Source organism: Paramormyrops kingsleyae, chromosome 3, assembly GCF_048594095.1.
Source record: "Paramormyrops kingsleyae isolate MSU_618 chromosome 3, PKINGS_0.4, whole genome shotgun sequence".
Taxonomy (NCBI): Eukaryota; Metazoa; Chordata; class Actinopteri; order Osteoglossiformes; family Mormyridae; genus Paramormyrops; species Paramormyrops kingsleyae.
The window spans coordinates 8,986,201-9,005,634 of NC_132799.1; the positions used below are offsets into that span (position 1 = coordinate 8,986,201).

The 19,434-nt window shown below is 41.9% G+C and overlaps 1 protein-coding gene across 2 annotated transcripts; it reads left to right on the plus strand.

Annotated features, from left to right (window-relative positions):
- The first annotated feature begins 342 nt into the window (after positions 1-342).
- On the plus strand, positions 343-19,194 carry cfap43 (cilia and flagella associated protein 43). Of its 2 annotated transcripts, XM_023842590.2 has the most exons (39): positions 343-469; positions 1,013-1,266; positions 1,715-1,811; positions 1,926-2,093; positions 2,331-2,481; positions 2,906-3,062; positions 3,223-3,305; positions 3,554-3,685; positions 3,812-3,925; positions 4,627-4,707; positions 5,026-5,174; positions 5,724-5,827; positions 5,923-6,078; positions 7,034-7,200; positions 7,297-7,461; positions 8,897-9,027; positions 9,183-9,351; positions 9,716-9,820; positions 10,345-10,422; positions 10,506-10,631; positions 10,802-10,906; positions 11,215-11,331; positions 11,803-12,006; positions 12,118-12,324; positions 12,591-12,677; positions 12,946-13,026; positions 13,182-13,307; positions 13,458-13,577; positions 13,918-14,025; positions 14,302-14,388; positions 14,869-14,957; positions 15,118-15,325; positions 15,566-15,678; positions 16,266-16,425; positions 16,514-16,678; positions 16,975-17,055; positions 17,549-17,702; positions 17,876-18,047; positions 18,664-19,194. In XM_023842590.2, exons 1-39 carry the CDS (start codon positions 441-443, stop codon positions 18,671-18,673), a joined length of 5,010 nt encoding a protein of 1,669 aa, XP_023698358.2. In that variant the 5' UTR covers positions 343-440; the 3' UTR covers positions 18,674-19,194. The 2 variants fall into 2 exon arrangements, with proteins under 2 accessions (XP_023698358.2, XP_072565669.1); XM_072709568.1 differs by lacking the exons at positions 15,566-15,678; positions 16,514-16,678; positions 16,975-17,055; ... (1 more) ...; positions 17,876-18,047; positions 18,664-19,194 and having other exon boundaries at positions 16,266-16,405.
- The last annotated feature ends 240 nt before the right edge of the window (positions 19,195-19,434 follow it).

A 19,434-nucleotide genomic window follows, 5' to 3' on the forward strand; every position in this document is an offset into this window, starting at 1 on the left:
ATTAGCATACGAGTACAGTTCATATTGCTGAACACCAAAAAAATCTAAGTTTAATAGATATGAATTGCAAAGACGTCAGCCCCACTCTATTTAAGTTGCATTCTTTAATAGTAAACGAAAGTTTCCTTGTATAAAACCCACAGAAATATATTTAGAGATATTAAATGAAATGCACGCACAAGTTCGCCGTGATCTGCAGACGCTGTCAGTAAACGGACTGCTCGCCGGCGCTCGGGTCTCAGCAGAGTCTAGGTTCGTGCCCCGTTTTTCAGCCAATCGCATAAAGGGTCTTTCGGAGTGGGTGTGGCTTTTTGCAGTGTTACGGCTGGCTGCCATGGAAACCAACAAGCGCTTTCAGTGTCTCCCAAAAAGAGAAAAAACGACCGAAGACTTCTCTTTTCTATTACCACGATTGAGAAATTCCTACAAATATTTTGCTTATGGATGCTTTGGAAAATTTGGAAGTCGGGTAAGGTTGTTACTGATGTCGCCTATTAACTATACTGTCAGCAAATTCAGAACAGTAATATGAAATATTCCTGTTTTACTTTGTTCAGAAATCTAATTAGACTTCCAGATGTTTTAATAATATCATGATAAATGCCAATTTAAATGATCTATTCAGAGAATAAGTTTTCTCTTTATACTATATTGCTAAATTTAAATATATATTCCTGCTGTTGATATTGTAGAGTTACATTCAGGGATGTTGTCTCCAGTCTGGCCCCACTGTGTCCTGACATCTTCTATATGCTGGGTTCCATGGGGTCCAACACTTCATAACCTAAAACGACTAGACATTTGATATTAATCCATCATCCAACCACTGATAAACTATAGGGAACCTAGAAACACTGACTGCACGTTCTGTGCTGCAGGAGCAAATTGCTCCGTTAGCACACATGATATGCAGTATCATTTTAGTCTGTTCCCTGTAACTGACGGAGTTCTCATCCAGAGTGTCAGTTACCTTATGTCATAGCTTGCGTGTTCATGTTACACTTTATTACAGGTGGGTGCAGGGTTTTACCCAGCAAAATGTGGAATTTGTGGACACGAAAACTGGCTGCTACGTTTCTGGGAATTTCTTGGTTTTCTTTGACACGGAGACCAAGACGAGACAGACGTTTCAGGGCCCCGGCCGTGGCATAGGGGTCTTCACAGCATGCGGGTTCCGGAGCATTGTAGCCTTCTCCGAGCACAAGCTGAACCCCTCCATATTTGTATACACCTACCCCGAACTCCTCCTCAAGAGTGAACTTAAGGGTGAGATCTATCTATCTATCTATCTATCTATCTATCTATCTATCTATCTATCTATCTATATGCATGCATACCCTTAATTCCACATGACTATTTGTTTTTGAAACACCAGACAAGTCCATAACAAAGTAGTGCCAAGTCCAGTGATCTCCTACTGGTTAAGGAAGCACACTTGTGATTGAAAGGTTGTGCTTCGATTCCCTGACCAGCCAGGGGCCGCTGAGGCGCTCTGAGCGAGGGACGGCCCCCAAGCTCTGCTCCCCAGGTGCTATGGCACATTTTGGTTAAATGCAGAGGACACATCTTGTTGTTACGTGCCGTGGTGTGTCAACAATGGCAATTAATCACTTTCACTTTAATCTGTATGGATAATGGGATCCTTCAGACGAGGTACTACTGGAACACAGTCGTATGAATTGGGTTGTTAGTTTTATGCTGGTTTGCTTTACAGGTTCAGCCGAGTTGGACTATACATCACTGGCTCTAAGTGATGCAGGCCCTTATTTGGCCTGCTGCTCTTCCATCCCTGACCTCACACTCACGCTGTGGTAAGACACTAGCTTCAGTTTCTGCTCAGTTCACTCTATCAGGTAGATGCACAGACCAGGCAGTGCGGAAGAGCAGATCTGCGTCAAGGCACCAAATAAGTGTTTGTTTTGTAGGGACTGGGAGACTGCGGTGCCACTCTGCAGCAAGACATTGGCAGGAAAAGAAGTCAGGGATCTGACCTTTAACCCCATGAACTGGAACCAGATGTGTGCAACAAGTGCATCAGCCATTAGAATTTGGAGTGTTGAAAAATGTGATAAGTTGCACATAATGAAATCAAGGTAGAGCTGCTCCTGTTTATATAATATAGATATATATTTTTATTGTATAGTAATTAGCATATGCATTTTATACAGCATTTACTGTTTTTTTGTTTTACCTTTGTGTCTGGATACTAATATTGTCGTCTGAGGTTTCATTACATTGCTCTGTTCATTTCATAATTATTCAACAGTCAAATCAGTGATTTTAGCCAAAGCAGGGCTGTCGCATCGAAAGATATTTTGTTTTCTCCACAGTGAGATTTCCCTCCCAGCCGCTGATGGCTCTGAGATCGAATGCGTATCCAATCTTCGGCAAGACACTGGTGGCAAATTCTCTTACTATGGTCCCCTGATGCCCATTTCCGCTATCGCTGGGCTTGTAGGAGATGAAGCAGAAACATTTGTGGTACCATATGAGACTTCCTGAAATGCTGAAGACCAGTCCTGAAATACAGCCAATCTCTGTACTTTGTGGTTGATGTTAACAACAGAAATAAACTATAATTCATAATATATCATGCATACAATTATTTAATAAATCATTTGAGCATGTTGGTACTGGCTAATGATATTCAGTCAAAAATAGTAATGCTGAAAAAGAAATGCGCTTTTTCTAAAGAAAATAATCTTTGGCAAATAAGAGGAGTGGCATGTAAAGCACACAGAATCCTCTGAAGTCCTGCAGCGTAACTATGACTTGGCAAGAATTCGATAATGGAACAAAACCATAATGCTTTCAGTCACAAAATGTATAGAGTCATACAGAGTTTGCTAATGCGCTTGTGTTCAGTTTCAAATGGTAAAATTAATCTCTTTTTTTACTTGAAAAGCCTGTTGAACAGGAAAGGGCCAGACTGTGCCCCAGCGCCATCTGCTGGACGGCCTCATCAGAACTATACGTGGGCTGCAAAAACGGCCACTTACTGAAGGTCCACCCTGACAATAAAAGCGCCTCCATTCTGGTTGATTCCAAATGTAATGCAACAGGTGGGTCCTCTTAGGTCATGCTTTCTTCTCTAATGCTATCCATGCCTGAATGTTCATTGTGTTTGCACTTTTATTTTCATGGCATGGCTGCCTTTTACTGTGCTTACTGTGCTTATAGCCATGCTTACTGTGCTTGCTGTGTGTCGTGTTCATGCTATAGGTGCTGGCGTGGCTCCCCTACTGCAGGAAGGGAGTCTTTGCAGTCTGGTGTTGCACAGAGATGGCCTGTTCGCTGCAGGAGATGTAAGAACCACATTAACTCCTGTGCTGGTGCCATAGTCTAATGGATAATATAATTTAACTTAGATTCCTGGATAATTCTGTCTGGTAAATGTACCACATTTCATTGGCTCTGTATTTATACTCAGAACAGTAAAGTTAATTGTAATCTAATCTAATCTAATCTAATCTAATCTAATCTAATCTAGTTTAATCTAATCTAATCTAATCTAATCTTGACCTGGATTCCCTTTGGTTTTGTATCTCCACAGGATGGCATTTTACGGTGTTTAGATATTAAAGGGACGGAGGTGCAGGTCAAGCAGCAGTGGGATTTGAAGGAGCCCATTAGAAAAATGTGCATCTCTCCAGACTATGACATCCTGCTTTTATCTTCTAACAGCGTAAGGGTCAGACTACTTTGGAGCTGATGCCGCAAGGCAACTTAACTTCTGTGAGGGTACAATTACTGTTCCAGAACATCCAGAAATTAGAACCCACAGATAACTGAGAATCTCCGGTCTTCCCAGGGCCATGTGTACAGCAGGTCACTACGGACTGACAAGACAGAGAAGGTTCTAGACACTCTGTCTGGGGACTTTGTGGCGGCTGCAGCACTCACCACCGATAGGAACCTCTGCATGGTATCTATGCTATTTCATGACTCTGTCATCACCTTGCTAGGCAAACAGTTTGCCTGATTATGTTGGTGACATAGTTAAACTCCTACCGTTGAAGCTCCACCCAATCTGTGCATTGAAGGTTGACATAACATGATAACAGATTAACTTTATTCTATTCTAGCGAAAAAGACCTGTCACATCCTGCCCGGGGTTGTTATGTTGGAAATTTATTCAAAAACAAATTGCTGAAATTCCTACAGATTCTAGGAAATATACTAGGGCACTGGGTTCAGAGTAATGTAATAGAGAATACAGAAAATTATTGTTATAGCCAAAACAAATTTGCACACGTTCCCATCGTAATGAACATTGATTTGCGGTTAAGGGGGAAATGCATTGTGCTTCACTGGCTACTACTGTAGCTTCACACCTTCAGGACTGAGGGTTTAAATCCTGACCCAGACTCAGAATACGTACCTGGAGTTTGCATGTTCTTCTGATGAAGTATGAGTTACCACCAGGTTCTCTAATTTCCTACAATAGCTCAGAAATATGCGGTTAGTTCAGCTGGTATCTGTACATTGCCCCTTGTGTCTGAATGTGTGCACTGGGATTAACTGATTTCCTCTTCATATTGTTCCATGCCTTGCTCATTGACTTTAGTCTGTGTTTTTTTTTTTTGACTGATGCTGCACAATCGTGTGAATGTCTCCTAATTACAGTCGGTTCGGGGGTCTGGGATGCTTCAGCTATGGGCCGTTGATGGCGGGTCCTGTGTCGGATCCCTGTCTCTCCACGCTGAGGTGTGTCTCTAACCCTGCATTCATTCTTTCAGCTTAAAGTTACCGTCTCTCCAGGTCCAGGTGTTCAGCTGTATTCCTTTGTCACAATGTACACAATCCTCTACTACGCCTTCAGGTCTTTGTTATTCTGTATGTATCTTGGTTTCTTGAGGCCAGTGACTCTGACAATATAGTCATCCTTACAAAATGGAAAACCTGAGTGAAAAATATATGGGGATATATTTCTCCCCCCCCCATTGCCCAATTCTGGCCCCATACCAGGTACTGGAAGGCATGCTCAAACATCATGTGAGGGCTCTGTGGTCCTTGTGTCCCCAGGTGACTAGCCTGGCGTGTTGCCCACGTGCCCAGTACGCAGCAGTGGGCACCAGGAGTGGCCACGTGCTGTTTGTGGACCTGACCCAGACCCAGGGGCCTCGTGTGGTGCACAGGCACTGGCTCTACCACAGTGCACTTCAGCACCTGGTGTACGTGTTTATGTGGGAGCACCTCTGCCGTGCACATACAGTATGGCAGCATGAGGATAGCCTGTTATGTAGAAACACACCGAGCCACAGGATGTCACACAATCAACAGAGCACAGAAATCATACATCCATCTTCTAACCATTTATCCCGATCAGAGTTGGCTGGAACCAATCTGTTTAAGGTAAATTCTGTATGGCATGCTAGGCCATACGCATACCTAATAATGCATTATGGGTAATTTAGAAACACCAATTAGCCTAATTGTATGGAGGAAGCCCACACACATCCAACATCCAAAGACTTATTCATACCCTCAACTCTGGAGGCTTGTGGTAACAGTACTACCCCCTCTGCCACCACACAGAGAAGCAATACATTCTGTTATTTTACAATGGATAGCATCTGGCAAAACATAGACATACTTACTCAATTGCTTTTTATACACTTTGATCCTGTACTACAGGTTTTATGGAATACTGATGAATGGATGCGTCTTAAAAATAATTCTTACATTAACTTTGTTCTTCCTTTCTCTGCCCCTGTTGACAGTTTTGACCAAGAAGGAAACTTCCTGCTCTTAGGAGCCACAGATTTGCGTGTTTATGTGCTCGACGCAAGACCTTCCAGGCGCTTTGGAATCATTGGCTACACAGGTCCTGTAAGCTTTAAGCCGCTGCCCCCTTTGCTGCTGAGTCGCGCTGACCGTGGTGTAGCTTGTTTTGACGACTGGGCTGCACTGCCGTTTCAGAGGCTCCTGGAACGGTGCTGGGCGTGTCCACCCACAGCGGGCCGGAGGGCGGCGAGGTGCAGGTTCTGCTTCTGTGCTCAGGGGAAGGGGAAGGGGAAGGCCCCAAGCAGGGCCGCCGGATGCTGACGTTCTGTCTGCCCGTGTCTCTGCTACGAGGTGATTTCTCTGACCGTTAGGACTTTTGCATAGGCAGCTGTAGCGTCCTAAAGCAACACATCATTGGAGGTAGAATTGTCTTCATTTATTTGCTTAAAATGTCTTTAAGCACGGCCTTGTTTGTCAATCCAAAGGTCACTCAGCATCTTGCATGGATTTTTTATCAACTGAAGATAGTCAGTCCTGCTACAACGTGACTAATGCATTCCTGAAAAACCTGGCGTTCACTAAAATGCATACTGAAATACATATATCCAGCGGGAAAGATTGGGTCTAGGGGAATCGGACTCCATAACTTAGTCACGTACGCAAAACGAAATTTAATAAATAATAAAATGTGCGAACCAATTGCCAATAATTTAACTAAATTAATTTTCAATAAGAAATAACGATAATACATCCATTAAAAAATATTGTAGTGTGAATAAGCATGAAATTTTTCCTCCACTGCATCTCTTTTTCTGAATTTCCGCGTAACTTCCAAGTTCCAAAAAGTAAAAAAAGGTTCTGGTTCCAGAAAAAGGTTCCCTCGGCGTGATAATAATAATAATATATCAATCACATCAATCGCATTAGATCATATTCTCAGTGTGTTGTCACGTATTGTAGCGGGTGCGACAGTACTCCATCCAATAACATCTTATCCAGTATAAGCTGCAGACAATCCCAGCTCGCCATAGAGCACATGGGGCAGGGGAACACACTGGATGGGATGTCAAACACATCCGTACACTATAGGTACCTTACAGCTGCTAATTAGCCTAATTTTAAGTCTTTGGACTGGGGAAGCAAATACCTGAATGAAATCCACACAACATGGATATCAAAAACTCCACATATCGAGAGCAAAGGCGGAGTTCTAACCCCCAAACCTGAAGGTGTGATGCATCAGTACAGCTCATTGACTCGCTGTACCTCCTGTGAGAAGAGTAATATGGGATTGAACCATGTCCAGGTGATGAAGGCTGCAGTGACCCCCAGGGCCGCATACCAGACAACCTCCTGCAGAGGCAGCACTTTGAGGCTCCTCTGCCTCTCTGCTCAGCTGTCCTGGCACCCAGCAACAAAGTGTTCAGCTACTGTAACAGGAGCAAAACTCTACAGAGGTTCCAGCTGCCAAAGGTGCAACTTGGTTTTGATAAGCAAAACACTGAGATCTTCTGCCTCTGAACAATCTTTTGCCTCCTCGCATTACCTCAATGTTTGCTTGTCCAACAGAGTACCAAGTCTTTAGATGCTGCAAAGGTTGTACAGCTGACTCCAGAACAGGAAGTGGAAGGACACCCGCTTGGCCCCGCCTCTGTCCAGCTGTCACCTCATAAGCAGTGGCTGGCATCGGTGGGAAAAGATGGCCAGCTACGTGTTCGTGAGGCCTCCCGTATGGTATGACCTGTAGTTTACATCACAGTCCTGATAATGCCTGTCTACCCTTGTGTTTTTTCTGGGTTTCTCTTGTATTTTAGCCTTCATTCCCGTGATCTTCCTGTTTTAATGTTTTCTGATGAATCCCCCATTTCATAACGTTAGGCATACATAACTGGACTAATCAGTTTGTGACGGCCAAATGAAGCTCCATGAACCATTTGCTGTATTTTTGTTCCCACTAGATGGCTCGTTTTGGGGGCATGCTTTGAGCTGTTTTTTGAAGAGAGCACCATCTAGTGGGATCAGAAAGTACAGCAAGTGGTTCATGAAGCTTCATTTGGCCATCACTACAATCAATCTCTGTAATGATGTGTGCTTTCCACAATCCCTCAGCAGTGAAACATGTTGTAGTATGTAGAATATTACGACATCTAGTGGGGAAAAGAAGTCAAGATTTTTTTATAGGCAGAACTTGTCTAAATTTATTTGTGCAATGAGCTGAGTATGGGTGAAGAGTGGAATGGTGGGCTACCGGCCAAAAAGCATATGATTTTGTGTAGGTACCTTACAAAATGGGAGGAGGTTTACCCATATTTGACTAAGAGCTGCATGGATCAGAACCTTGCTTTTTGTAAACTTTGTTGTATAGACTTTAGCATAGGTCATGGTGGGAAAAGTGATGTTACCCAACATGATAAATCAGCAAAGCATAAGGGTGCCCAAGAGTCGCAGAAACACACTGCAAGTTTGATGTCATTCATGTCCAGAAAAATTTGTGAGTAGGATCGAATCACCGGAGTTGAATTGAAGATGCTATGTGCAAAAAATAACACTCTGCAACATGTGTCTACAACAAGTCCTTACAGCTAATGAAAGGCTCTCCGTCACTCCCTCTCCATTTTCTTACTCATTCTCTCTCCCATCCATTGCTAATAAACGTCAAAGTGTTGAACTTTTATGCCCCTTTGTGGTTCCATTTACGTTATGCGGGGGTGTTCACAGCATTTCACCTTCAACCAGATATCTGACCACCTGACTGCAGTCACTTAGCTAATCTAGGATCCAAATCGTGTTGATATTCTAAAGCAAGCCTAGTGATTGCCTAGTGATTCGCTCACTGTTCACTGTTGGCACCCTTGTCTAAAATATATGGGGTATAGCTAGAGGGAAGGTTCAGTGTGGGACCCTGGAAAATATCCCTTGATTTCAAAGCCCAATAGAGAATTTTGCATCCAAAAATTGATAATATGCGATTCTGATGTTACAGATCGATGCAATTAAATTGCCACCTTAATAATAGGTTGATCGAAATGCATGATGCATCTTTACACGTCTAGCAGAAACCCTTTCACCCATCCACCAATAAAGACTAGCTTAATGTTTTGCTACTGTGCAGTTCAAAATGGTGCAGGACAAGTACTTCTCTAACCATGGTTTATCTGGCTATTGATAGGACCAGTACCTGATGGTGCAGTGTCACTCATGCTGGCTGGCCGGGGCTCGGAGCACGTTCTTCACTCCTGATGGCCTGGCCCTGGTGACTATCGGCTCTCAAGATGGTTCCATGGTCTGTGTGCGACTGAGGTAGGCCCAGCGATTCACTCAGGATGTCTTCACGTTGGTTCCATTCCAACCCAGAGACATTGTAATGGGCAACTCTATGCTTTTAATAAGACCTTTTTGAATCATGCAGTATATATGTTAAATAAGACCTGATTTTTGTTTGTATGTTCTTTCAGAACCAAAGCGGCTGATGGTGAATCCAGTGCAGCAGCTCAGTTTGCAGAGGGACTGACCTCCAAGCTCAAACCTCTCCTGGCCATGGAGAACCCCATCCTCAGCCAGATGCCTGAGTGGGAGCCACAGGCTTGCTTGCCCTGTAGACCAGCACCCCACAACAGAGAGGAGGTACTGTACATTGTCTGTCTCATTGGCAACACAGACTTTTGAATTGTCTTTTGTTGTCCTGCATTTGTCCATTTAAATTTGACTTCATTTGGTTTCAACCATGACAGTTACTGATGTGGCATGTTGGCTCAGCGGGGATCATTGCTGTCTTACATTTCTAACACTGGGGGATTGAATTCTGTCTGGATAAGTGCCTGATGGTTGTGGATGAACACAAGAATTACTGTTTCCTTGGTCAATTATAGCAACTATAAAAGGATTTATAGATAAACTTTGAATCGTCTTGTAGCTTTATACTTTACAGTAAAGGATTTGGTTAAATCAGAGATATGTTTGTTGAAAGCAAATTGCAACACCTGTTTAGGGAAGTGAATCAGACCCAGTGGAGACTGAACAGGAAGGGAGAACCACCAGCCCCCCCCCAGACCCCCTGGGAGACCACACATGGCTGGAGCACAAGCAGGACGAGGTCATCATTACAGCTGATGCATTGTCATTTACTTTATCACACTCAGAATATATCACTTCAACAGAGAATATTTTTGCACACACAAGGAGATCCATGTTCTAATGTAGGCTGATTATAAAGATGCGTATTCTTGTGTTCTTGCGTGCCTGTTTGCCGTCATCTTCCATTTCCAAAGTACAGTTCCAAAGTACAATTTGGAACTCTATACAACAAAGTTTACAAAAAGCAAGGTTCTGATCCATGCAGCTCTTAGTCAAATTTGATTTGGTTGCAAATTGCTGGTAATAATAATAGTGATCATATAACCAATGTCATAGTTGATATGAGTGTAATTTTTTGCTAACCAGTAGAGGGCAGTATTTCCCGATATCAATTGTTTAACACTGTTACTGCTGAGTCACCTTTGGGCCAGTATCTAGAACACACTTACCTCACCTCACTCTCAGTGCAAATTACAGGTCTGTCGTTCCACAAGTCGCACCTTCATCCATATCTTCTTATTATGTCATCTCAATACCCCACAGGTTGACAGAGAGGAGAGGCGACGGTTTTCTGCAGAACACCAGAACTTGAGAAATAGCATCAGAGAGATCTGTGAAAGAGTAAGCAAGATAATCAGGGCTCTGGATCAACGTGCATGTTCAGTGCTGCCCAGAAGGGCCTCAGCTGATCATCGTGTCTGCAGGTCCAGGAGATGATGAGGGAGAATGAGAATCTGCCAGACATAGAGAAGCTGGATCCCCTGGAGTTTAACCTGGATGTTGAAGGGCTGCAGCAATTACAGGCCGAGGGGGAGGAGGAAGTCGCCAAGGTAACGGAGTTAAGGATTCCCCGAAGACCTGAGCTGCTAGCATTGCTGAAAATGTCCCGATGCACGACATTCTGCCTCACCTATGACTGTTACACTGAGGATATACTTATCTTCCTAAAATGTTAGAGGCTGAATGGATGAGATCGTTAAATCATTTCTTTATCGTTAAGGTCCAGAATGAGATTGAACTGGAAAACCTAACCAACTGCTACCTCCGTGAGGTCATCAAGCGGGAATGCTGGGATTCGATGAAGGTCAAAGGGCGTGCCATAAAGGTAATGCGAGGGCGATGTAGAACTACTGAGAGAAATAAAGGGGATGTGTTTTGTTTCATTGTCTCCACTGAGTGGCCTGAAGCAAGTATGTGCAATATGAGCTCAAGTAAGCAAATGCCACATGAAATGAAACAGGTAGGTTCATTGTATGAGTTTCACTGTTGCCGCTGGCTTCACATGCACCTCTCTGGGGGCACTGGGCGGGGAGAGTGTAAAGTGCTTTTTGAGACAATGTAATGTTGTGAAAATACACTATATAAAAATAGAATAGAAATGAATTGAATTAAAGTTGTGTTTGCTATCCTCAGGCCTTCCACTCAGACCATGAGGTGAAAAACTACCCAATGAAGGAACGTACACAGAAAGAACTGGAAGATCTGCGGAGGGTGCAGTGTATGAGGGCGATTGAACAGGCGGAGCAGAAAGTCAGTCCTGCAGAGTGGCCAGAGGACTTCACACACAGACAACACAAAGGCATACACAAAGGATTCACACACCCATACACACACACACACACACACACACACGTTTGTATTCATATCTTTGTGGGGACTCTCCTTTGATTTGTATGGGAAAAAAGCCTAATCATAACAATGATAACCTTAACCTTACCCAGCCCTGACCTTAACCATAGGTAACCAAACAAAATAGAAGACTTTTGGCATTTTTAGTTTTTTGAGATTTTTATAAAATCGAATGTCCAAAAAAATGACAGGATTATATCACATTGTGGGGACATTTGTCCCCCCCCACACTACACACACACACACACACAGTTCCTGAAACACACAGGTAACATTTCAGAGTGCCTGCAGAGTAATTCAGTGGCTGCAGCTTTTAATTCTTTTTGAAAATGAAGAGAATGGAAGTGCTTGAGCTGCTGATGGTGTGTGCAGAGCCAACATGAGATCCTGGAGAGGAAGAGCAGAGTACCAGGTGAGAGGGAAGAGGAAGAGGAGGAGGAGGAAGATGGAGAGGTAGAGAGCTTTGCTCTGGCTGGCAGCCTCAGTGCCCAGTTTGGTGTCTCCAGCCCGTATCTCTACAGCCAGTTTGAACTGCACACGCGGGAGCAGAAGATCAATCAGATAATACTGCTTCAGGTGCTTCTTACGGTTTTTGCTATTTTTTAGTAATTTTATTAAATAACACGCCATTTTATTTGCGATTTATTCATTTTTGCCATTTTACTTTTCACTTTCTTGTCCTTGAAGGATGTCATTTACCAGTTAAAGACTGCATTCAACGCGGAATTTTCCGGGCTGTACGAAAAGAAGGAGCAGGAATCCGGCCGCGTGATTGAAAAGAACAAGCGGATAGCAGAGATCATGACTGAGCTTGGCCTTAAGGGGGAGCTGTGGGAGCCAGTGTTGACAGACAGTGAAAGACCAGAGAGGGCCTTTCATGTGGATGACCTAGAGGTACTGCAGGAGGCATGAAACTTAGAAGATTCAACAGTCATTCAAGAATGTATACAGGTGTTATGTTAGCACAGTATTTATGTGAAGACTGAACACCTCTGTACTATTGTTGGGTCATGCAAGCTTGGTCACAAACAACTCAGCAGAGAATATTTCAGCTATCGGAAAAAAAGAATGAGGATTTCTCTGCATGTTAAATGTTGGTTGATGGACAAACGTCTTTCATTTTAAACCAGCTGTCTTTGACAAGTTTGTGATCTTCTCAGATTAAAGTGGAGAAGTACATGAATCCAGAACAGGGTCAGGAGGTGGAACAGAAGAAGGAGGAGGAGCAGAGGAAACTGGCTGCCAAGGTAGAGCCGACATAATTGGTTTTGGCATTACTGCGGCAGGGCAGAAGCCGTACATGTAGGTAAAACACGTAACAACAAGTATAGTAGAAGGTATTTGGTGACTGTTTATCATATATCCAGAAGAGAATAAAATCTATGAAATGAATTTGCATTTCAGGGTTCCTGGCAACTGACATAGCTTCTGATCTAATTGGTGAAAGACAAAGACGTGCAGATGTCAAATTATTAATGTTTGACCAAGGTCATCATTTCTTGTTCTACTTTATAGGGTGAAAATGTGAGAGAGAGAGCTCTTGAAGACATGATGGGTGGGATCCTCGAACACAGGAAGGAAGACATATTGAAAATGGTGGGAAGGTGTTGACGTTTGTCACAAAATGTATATTTAGTTGTTCAGATTATTGTGAATAGTAATGAATGTTTTATGAACCGGGATGATAATGGGTGAGGAAGTAGGTATGGATTGAAACAGGAAGTCCTGAATGTATGCCCTTTGACCGGCAGGAAGTCCCCCAGCCTGAGTTCATGACTAAGCCGGAGTCAGACTGGACAGAAGAGGAGAAGAAAATCTTTAAGGGGTTTGACAAAAAAGCCAAGGAACTGAGTGAGGAACAAGAAAAATACAGAAAGGTGTGCAACTGGTTTCTTCACAGTCGATGTGACACTGATGGCTTGAGTTACTCAGATGTAGACTATAATGGACACAGATATGAACCCATGTGTCTGTAGATTATTCAATGTGTAGTTCAGTCTGTACCATGTAATTTTATTATGTTGCAGGCATTAGAAGTTGAAATGAAGAAACTACAAGCATCAGTTAAAGATGCCGCCCAAGGGTTTGATGAAGCCTTAATGAGGATATTTGAGAAAAAAGTCAAGTGTGAAATGGTGATATGCCAGGTAATAATGTTATTCACAGCTGACGTCATGATTGCAGCCTCACAGCCATTCATCAACATAACATAGTCTAAACTCACAAATAAAAAAAGACCCAAAGTTGATCACTATATATAATTCTTACAGTCTTGGCTCAATGACCCAGGAAAGCTCAATGGGAAAGTTAAGTGCTGCATTAATTATATGGTTGACACTAATGCTAATGTAGGAGCGGAATGTCAAGCGTATTTGAATTTATTGTCATGACAGTCTTTATTAATGAGAATGCTAGTTAATGGTGCTACAGCAACTGAAGCTGGCGTATTACCTTGTATTAACCTCTTAATGGGATCGTTTTTGGCAGGAGGAGCTGAAGATTGCCAACTTGGTGTATTCAGTTCTTATCGAGGAGGAAATGCTAAATCGCGAAAGGCAACTCAACCACCAGCTTAAAAAGAAAATAACCTTAAAGGTACATTTAATTTTTATTGCAGTTTTCTTCCTTAAAACTTTTTTGAAAGGCTAGTGGAAAAGCATTGTGATTCATCCTTTACCCAGTCCAAAACTTTATTGTAACATACCGCCTAATGGCTTCTGAACAGAGTGCCCATTCATTTTTCACGTTGCACATTGTTGTGCTAATCGAATACATCCACGTGTGATTTTCCCAGTGGAAAACGTGTATTAGCCTTTGAAGAAGTCCTGTCTCTGTCTGTGCCATGATCACAGCTCACATTTCTCATAATAGAATGAACTGGCAGAGGATGTGAGAAGAGCCAAGGAGGAAGTCGATGCTTTCAGGGAGACTTATGACGATGCGGTAGCTGAAGACAAAGTAAGATCCCTGCCGTCTCGCTCGAATACGACCTGTTACAGCCTCTGCCCATAAAACTGTGTGGCCACGAATTTTAATTTGAAATCTAAAGTCATACAATTCAAAAATCAGTGAATGATTAGGGTTTATTTTAGGTGGAAACAGAGGGTTTACTTTTTTGTAAACTTGTCCAAACCTGTCAATCTCCTGATAATAGGAGGGATTCAGTCAGATTATTATGGTGCTGTCTTAAAATGTGGGTTTCCTGCTGGTCTGTTGTGACAACTCATGTGGCAGAATCACTTTATTTTATCATTAAACCCACCCAGAATATCACAGAAGGTTGATATATTTAAACTTTTCCGATACAAATAGAAGATTTCTTAATAGACATTCAGATCTAATTCTGTAAATAACTCAGACATAAAAATAGTTAGTGATTGTAAAATTATGAAATAAATTCTGTTTATATATTTAGTTTATGTGCTTCTGTCTGTGTAGTTACTTGACCGGGGCTTCAGGAAGGAGTTCTTTGATGTTCCTGGACTCCTGATTGATCAGCTGTATAAGTTATACAAGAAGAGACCAAGGTAAGATATTAACAGGTGGAAAGTGTGTCTCCATCTCTTAGGGGTAAGATCTTGCTGCACACTGTAGCATCATGGCTCTTATTTACTTCAGTGGTGGTACTGAATGTGCACACAGGCCAACAACAGCTTACTCAGTGGGTGTGGTGTGCTTGTGGCACAGGGTACAGAGAATGAGGACGCAGGTAGACAATGCCAGCCCTCTGCGGCAGCGGCCTTGGTCTGGGCGGGCAGCCAGTGAGGGGCTGGTACACTTGATGAAAGCCATGGATGAGCTAGACTCTCTGGAACACATGCCGGAGGGCTTGGACAGAGCCACATGGGAACGCTTCTGTCTGTCCCGGAGGACTAAGGTGGAGAGTGAGCAACAGGTGGGGACTCTGTGTTGGAATGCTTTGCAATGCATGGATTCTATGCGTATCTGCTCATGATGTTTCCACCATCATATTGCGTCATCTGCTTGTTCCTGGTATTAGTCATGTGTAGTGTAATGTAATGAGTATATAGGAGTCTGGGAGCAGGGATGCATCAGAGAAAGTAGCAGGGGAGAAATAATGAGTAAATAATGGTTACTGGACTCGATTTAAGTCTGTCTATAATGATGCCTGCAGGTAAAACAAAAGGCCCTAACTCTGGCAGAGATGCAGGCCTTCCTGCAGAGGAGGATCGACGAGGAGGAGAGGGCTGGACAGGAGGTTAAAAAAGTCATGGATGATCTGCACAGGTTAGAATGTTCGATACGTGGACCTTGGGTCCATCAGGAGATGGCTTACAGAAATGCTTGTGTATCCCATAGTGTTCTAAGTTCATATCATTTCACATAATATACAGTCCTATGCAAAAGTCTTAGGCAGCTAAAGAAAATGTTTAAAGTTATTTATCTGGGCAATAAGTGTATATTTGCTCAGAAATAAACTCAACTTAGAATATATGTAAATTCACAATAGCACAATAAAAACTAACAGGAACTTCTTCTGTTCTCCAAAAGGTAACCGATATCTTGTTGGATGGCTAGATGAATATTGCTTCAGTGCCCAAACCTCTCCTCCTCTCTAATTTGTTAAATCACTCAATTAGGTATCAATTAGCCAAACAAGATGGAGTAGTGGCCAAGTCAAAAAATACATTGGTGTAGTGAATGGTTACTGCAAATACTGGGGTAACTTTAGGAGAGGTTTTGAAACATCTAACATAACATACTTTGATAGACAATATCAGTTTTACACCGACATGAAGATCATGTAAACATCATTTTCTTTGACTGGCCAAGACTTTAACATAGTACTGTATATCCTGAAAATCTTGTCACAGCCTCAGTGAAGAAAAGATCATATTCCGGATGAACATCATGGTCCAGATCCTTATCAAGCAAGGGTTGGTGGAGCTGGAGACAGAGGACTTCAATACAGACTATTCTGACTCAGTACTTATCCATCGCAACGTTGTGGAGGATTTGAACGCGACTATTAAGGTTGGGCCAAAGCTCATACTTTGGTTTGTTTAAATTACATCCACCGTTTATCCATTTTGCTTCAAATCTGTTGATCACCTGGTGTCAGGCTTTGGGAGAGCAGAAAATCGCCATCATGGTGGAGTGCAAGGACTTCCGCAAGGGCATCATCCGGCAAGAATGGGAGCACCGGCGGATGTCCATGCAGATCGAAGACCTCCTGAACAAGGCCCGGGATATCCAGCAGCTGCATGTCACTCAGGAACTCCAGGAGGTGGGCTATGTCACCCCAGTGGATCCTACACCAGCATTCTGTCCTCAGAACATTTTTGTGTAGAACTCCCACAAGCGCACAATTCCAGAACTGTCCTTTAGTTATACAAGCAGAATGCACCAATAAAATATCATATAGATTGATATACAAATATTCTGATCACTATCCTAAGTGTGCACATCATATTTGTAAAAAAAGACGAGATATAGACTAAAAAATATCAAAGTAAAATATTTTTTTTTACCATTAATGAATACATGTGCTGATTTTTGTTGAAATTCTTTTCCTTCTTGAAGTATCTGAGTGAAACAGATCATGAGAACCGGATTGCAAAACAAATGTCAACTCTAGAAAAGAACATCTCACTACAAAAAGAGGTGAGACACAATTGCCTGTTCTTATTCCGCTTTGAGACTCCTTTCATTCTGGTGGCAAACTGAAATAGACACAGAAACATAGACTTATAAAAAATGAATTGTTTTGGAGACTAAGGTACTCAGTTAAATTATCTACTAGCTACCATGTATGTCTGCTTGTATTGTTTCACAGCCATTTCACAGAAGCTAATGCAATTACTCATTTTTGTTGAAGTATAGTATGATATTCATTATCATTCTAAATTTTCTGTTATATATGTTCAGGTGCTAACAATCTCTATTGATAAATAGGCAACACTTTACTTGAGCCAGCAGTAAGTAGCTTAATAACTCAGTTCCTGCTCAAGTACAAATCATGAACAAAAATAGCATGTAACTAACAGTTTCTAGTTAGTTTATTCATGAAGTAAGCGTGCACTGCTACATTATCTGTGCCTGCTCAAGTAATGCGTTATCCAAAAATCACTAAGGAGACTTGGCCATTCATTTTAAGATTCATGAGAAGAACGTGAAGAAGACGAAGATGTTGATTCAGAAGCTGAACAAGCAGGCCGCTCAGAGGGCAGCGGAGAACGCGGCGCTACACCAACAGCTGGAGCTCATGAACGTGACGGTGGCTGAGATGAGACAAATCTGTGAAGCCGCAGGTAAAATTACAAACAAGACAGGCCAGGCTAAGATCCTGCCTTTAAGTGTTTAGAGAACATAATCCTACTCCAACTTACATACCACATCCATCAAAGAACCAAAAAAGTACCATCTAGTATTTCCTGCTGCCTGACATTCAGTGATCAAACACAATGACTTTGGTGTCCAACAGCAGTGGAGCAGACTGAAGAGAATAGCGCTAAGGAGCGCTACCAAGCTATCCTGGAGAGGAAGCGTTTGCTGGAGCTGGCCAAAGCCCAGGCCCAGGAGCTGGACATCCTGCGAGCCGAGAGGGAGAGACTGAGAAAAAAGAACTTCCCATCACTGCCACAATCAGGGCACAAGTAAGGGAAATGTGTCTCAGTGGAGTTTTTACTTTATACCTACTTTGTTCTAAACTGATAATCTTACACAATCTGTATTATACAAGCACACAAATATATGCAATACTTCTTAGAGATACAATATAATCTGTACAATAAATATCAAACTTTTTATGAAAATCAATATGTCTTTGGTACTTCTTAGAGTAAAATCTTTTCCTATCTCCAGTCAGAATTTAGTTCTGTGATTTCTGGATATGAATTTTATTGTAGCACAGCATCAGAAATGCTTTCTAACTGTACAGCTATATAACAAAAATATAAAGAACGATGGAGGACAACAATCACCAAATCACAAATATATACATATTTGGCCTGATTTCATTTTGATTTCTTACCATGTAAAATCGTAAAATGTTAGATTTCATGGAGAAGCCCATTCCATATGTTCCACACATTTTAAAACAATTTCAATTTTCAGCTAATTATCGCCCCTCAGAAAGCTTAAGTTGCCCATGTTATATGTAATATGTACTGATACATACAACATACAGCATGCATAATGGTTTTTAATTCTATGTGATTAACAGAGACCAATCACAACAAAGATGATTTTAATCTGTGATTTGAATTACAGGTTTTGCTGAGAATGCAAGCCAGGACAAAATCTGCTCTCTGCCCAAAGGCAGAACCATCAATACAAGCTTAAACAGTCCAGGATCCGGTGAATCTATTGAGTTCTTCTGCAGAGAAATGTTTAGCTGTATTAATGTAAGCATCAACTGAGCGATTCTGATCTGTCCTACTGTATAAATAAATTAAATGCATAAAATGAGTCAGTTTATTTCTCAAAGAAACACCTGATGCTATTGTTAAACATTTCAAAAGTATTTCTTACAAGACATTCTTAACTGCAAAGACTACATTCATACGCCCATTTTCTTGCAGTCCAGATTCATTTCACGCTATCCTACTCAATAACATTAATATTTTTCAATGGTAACATTTTGAAAAAACAAAAAGGTGCGATTAATAAATAATTATTTTATTCATATGTTTTAGTATGTACAGCAAAATCAGTACATTGTATGAATCATTTAACTGTTTATATTCGACCCCTGGTGGCCATTCTGCAATTAACAGCACTGTGACAGCGTGCAAGACTGCTAGACAAGTAGGCATATCGGTGCTGGAAGAGGTGAGGACAGGCTGCACATACAGAACATGTTCATCAGTTATACTTCTCCTTCAGTCTCCCACCACATGCACAGAGCTGAGGAAATCCACCTTTTTTTGTAATGCACCACATGAGTGGAACACATTACAAAATATATTGAATTTAAACTCCTTGCCTTCTCTGAATGTTTAAAAATCTCTTAAATTCTGAACTTAAAGAACAGTGTCATTA

Bases quoted from the DNA above. Each gene is read 5' to 3' on its own strand.
- cfap43 (XM_023842590.2), top strand. From the start codon at position 441: ATGGATGCTTTGGAAAATTTGGAAGTCGG. The intron at 13,308-13,457 runs GTGTGCAACTGG...ATTATGTTGCAG, and splicing joins AACAAGAAAAATACAGAAAG to GCATTAGAAGTTGAAATGAA. The intron at 13,578-13,917 runs GTAATAATGTTA...CGTTTTTGGCAG, and splicing joins GTGAAATGGTGATATGCCAG to GAGGAGCTGAAGATTGCCAA.